This window comes from Tetrao urogallus, assembly GCF_951394365.1.
Source record: "Tetrao urogallus genome assembly, chromosome: 2".
Lineage (NCBI taxonomy): Eukaryota > Metazoa > Chordata > Aves > Galliformes > Phasianidae > Tetrao > Tetrao urogallus.
In genome coordinates, this window is record NC_136814.1 from 78,928,609 (window position 1) to 78,932,491 (window position 3,883).

The window sequence follows — 3,883 nt, forward strand, 5'->3', positions numbered from 1 at the left end:
CGGAGCAGGGCGGCCGGTGGCTGGGCAGCGCTTAGGGGCGGCCGGGCGGGTAGCCCCATGCTCGGGGCTCGGCGCGCTGTGCGGAGAGGCGGCGGGGCGATGAGCTGGCGGGCGTGCCCGGCCCCCGCTTCGCCCTGCGCCCTCGGCCGCGGGGAGTGAGGTTCCGCGCTCCCGGAAGGGCGGGCGGGAGGAGGGAGGTGGTGCCGGCGCGGGGATGAAGCAGCCCTCCCCCGGCGCCGACGGGGTCCTGCCGGGGTAGCCGTGCCGAGCCCAGCCCCGCCATCTGCGGGGTCGGCGGCCGCGGAGGGATGGAGCCGGCGAGCCCCTGCCCAGCGCCGCTGCTCCCCGCCAACGACTCTTACCACGGCCGAAACTGCAGCGCCGAGGAAGGGATCTACCAGGATGCCACCCCCCTCTCCGGGAAGATCGTGCTCGCTGTCGTCCTGGCGCTTGTCACCCTGGCCACGGTGCTCTCCAACGCCTTTGTCATCGCAACGGTCTACCAGACGAGGAAACTCCACACACCGGCCAACTACCTGATCGCCTCGCTGGCCTTCACCGACCTCCTCGTCTCCATCCTTGTCATGCCCATCAGCACCCTGTACACTGTGACCGGCAAGTGGACGTTGGGCCAGGTCGTCTGCGACATCTGGCTGTCCTCGGACATCACCTGTTGCACGGCGTCCATCCTGCACCTCTGTGTCATCGCCCTGGACCGCTACTGGGCAATCACCGACGCCGTCGAGTACTCCACGAAAAGGACTCCCAAGCGGGCAGCGGGCATGATCGCGCTGGTGTGGGTCTTTTCCATCTGCATTTCCATACCCCCGCTGTTCTGGCGGCAGGCAAAGGCCGAGGAAGCCTCTAACTGTGCGGTGAACACGGACCACGTCCTCTACACCGTGTACTCCACGGTGGGAGCCTTCTACTTCCCCACGCTGCTGCTGATAGCCCTCTACGGGAGGATCTACGTGGAAGCCAGGTCGAGAATTCTGAAGCAGACGCCAAAGAAAGCAGGGAAAAGACTGACTCGGGCTCAGCTGATCACTGACTCCCCCGGGTCGTCCTCCTCCGTTACATCCATCAACTCCAAGGCCCCCGAGGGCCCCAGCGAGACGGGCTCTCCTGTGTACATGAACCAGGTGAAGGTGAAGGTGTCGGACGCCCTGCTGGAGAAAAAGAAGCTGACAGCCGCTAGAGAGCGGAAAGCGACAAAGACTTTAGGGATTATTTTAGGAGCCTTCATCGTCTGTTGGCTGCCCTTTTTCATCATCAGCCTGGTGTTGCCTATTTGCAAGGATGCTTGCTGGTTCCACATGGCCATCTTTGACTTTTTCAACTGGCTGGGATATCTCAACTCCCTCATCAACCCCATCATCTATACCATGTCTAACGAAGACTTCAAGCAAGCTTTCCACAAACTCATCCGTTTCCGCTGCACAGGCTGAACATTTGGAATGCGATGTGTTCTCCGGGGCCGCCCCCGCGCACGCCCGTGCCCGATGCCACAGGTGGGTGCGATGGGACGAGGGGGAATCGGGGATAGGAGCAGCGAGGAGCGGGCTCACCGTACAGCTTTCTGTCCCGTCTCGGGCATGGCTGCTGGGATTGCGGGTCAGGCCGTCCCCCTCCCCGGCTGCCGTTTAGCCCCTTTGCGTTGCCGGTGGCAGTGATGCTACACGCTCCTGACATTTCACAGTGTGTGTCCCCCTCGGCTGGCAGGGAGTGACTCACGGCAATCTGCTCTTTATCCCACCTATTAAACCAATCTGCCGGCAATTCGTATGCTAATGGCCGCGCTGAGGCTAATTAGCGCTAAACGGCGCCTGCTGCCGAGCCCCGGGGAGCGGCGACGCTGGGCGGGGAGCGGGGCGGCCCCGGGGCCGGAGTCGGGCAGCACCGAAGGCAGACCCGTTGGCAGCCTTCATGGGTGTGTTACGTACGAAAGGGAGGAAGGTAGTACAGGCTGTAGGCTAAGGTTGCTTCCAAACTTCAGCCTTTCTAGCCTCCTCACTCCGACTGCTCTTCCTAGGAGCTGTCAGCTCACAGCCCTACTCGGTGCTATGCTTTGCAGAACACACGCTTTGCCTTTATTGGGATCCTTTAATAATTCTGCCAATCTCTTGCTTTTTGTCTGCAGAATCAAGTTGCTATTGTAAAGACCCACTGCTTGAAACTTCCCCAAGCCCAGTTGCCAGACTCATGATGCTGCAAAAACGTCAATACATACTGCCAGCAAACTGCTCAGCTCTGCATTTCAGTGTAATGACTCTGGCAGAGATGCTGTTCCAGTAGTCACGCAGATCAGTTGCAAAAAAAAAAAAGAGGGCAGCCTCGATCAAGGTCTATAATTCATCCGGACTGAAGAAAAAGTTTGAGAGTAAACTCAATTTATTTTGCAGGCTTAACTTCTTAATTTGTTCTCCGGCCAGTTGTAGGGGTGTGCACAAGAGCACAGTTGTCTCTGTCTGTGTTGGTAGCGTAGTTGTACTTCTGCACACCTGTAATTTCTTTCTTTCAGTGGAAAGAGTTGCTCACTCCTTTTGAGCCCTAGAAGGGGGGGGAAAAAAAAAAAAAAAAAAAAACACAAACAAAACAACACAACAAAAACAGCTTTAAAAGGGAAAAAGAGGAGCATCACAGAGAACTGTGCACGACTCCTTCAGCTGAATGTGTGTAAGAAGTGGCAGTGTGCAAAAGCTATGTTTGTATTTCCAAACAATAGCAAATGCAAGTACGGTAGAAACGAGTTGTAGACCTGTTCAACTGCACCCGTATCTATAGCCTGTCCTCGTAGTTGTCTTCACCAAGTCAGTGCTTCTTGCTTCTACTCTGTAACTCAAGAGCAGGAAACAAGAAATCCAATGACCTTTTCCATAAACCAGCTGGGAATAGAAGTAGCAGTTTGCTGTTGTAGCCGTGTGTTCCATTTTGTGTCAGTTGCACACCCTTACTGCATGAACCACTGCAAAATTTAGAACTCTAAGTAATTACATTATTGAATGTCTATTTTGTAAAGAAGTGAAGCAGTCCGCTCTCACAGAAGAGCGGTATCACCTGCAAAATAAATACCCATAAATCATGAATAAAGTCATGTTAGTGAAATTACTCTCTTCCCTATTTCCCCCTTATTGTTTTGGTTCTTTTTATCCCTTTCTTTTTTTCTGATAAGACCTGAAGGCAGGTCTGCAAATATCCAGCAGTCAGAGTTAGTTTTGGGATATGGTCCGCCTGCTGTGATAGAACTGCATTGATTGTTTCTCCTCTGTGTAAATGAAAATGAGTATAAACAATAAAACGCTTTACTGTGTTCTCAAGAGTGTTTGGTAGCAATTGTGTGACTAAAAGGAGTATTTATTGGTTTACCTGGTTTCTCAATATTGACTTTTTAGCTAACACTGAACTTCATGAGTCACTGGAGAAAGCAATTGATGAAGGCTGAAATTGCAAGCTTCAATCTGTGGTCACATCTTTAACAGGCAGATTTGCTTTCATCCCAAACAGTACTGTTAGATAGAACTCTTATTTGTATATAATCCAAAATTAAGTTTTAGTTGTTTTGGGATGTGGGGGGAAGGGCATGTTTTTCTTACTCCATTAGAAGTAAACAAAACTTTTTTTTAGCACTTGGTAGAGATTGTATGCACATTTATTTTTTTTTAAGCTAAATGTATGCATTCCAGATGGGGCCATTATAAATGCTGCAAAAATCTCACATGATTTATCTACCTATTATTATTCACAGAGTCATTTAAGTAATAAGGATTGATTTATCTAATTGAACAGTAAAAAGAAATCTGTACCTCTGCAAGTGAATTAATTGTAAAGTAGAGGATGTGTTCATGGGCAGGAGAGAAACTGGCAAGATACAAATTCAAGTAGT

General features: G+C 51.4%; 1 protein-coding gene across 1 annotated transcript; it reads left to right on the forward strand.

Annotated features, from left to right (window-relative positions):
* Positions 1–308: 308 nt before the first annotated feature.
* On the forward strand, positions 309–1,448 carry HTR1B (5-hydroxytryptamine receptor 1B; the record flags this gene model as incomplete). The annotated part of the gene is made up of 1 exon (XM_079532837.1): positions 309–1,448. One exon carries the CDS (start codon positions 309–311, stop codon positions 1,446–1,448), a length of 1,140 nt encoding a protein of 379 aa, XP_079388963.1.
* Between the last annotated feature and the right edge of the window lie 2,435 nt (positions 1,449–3,883).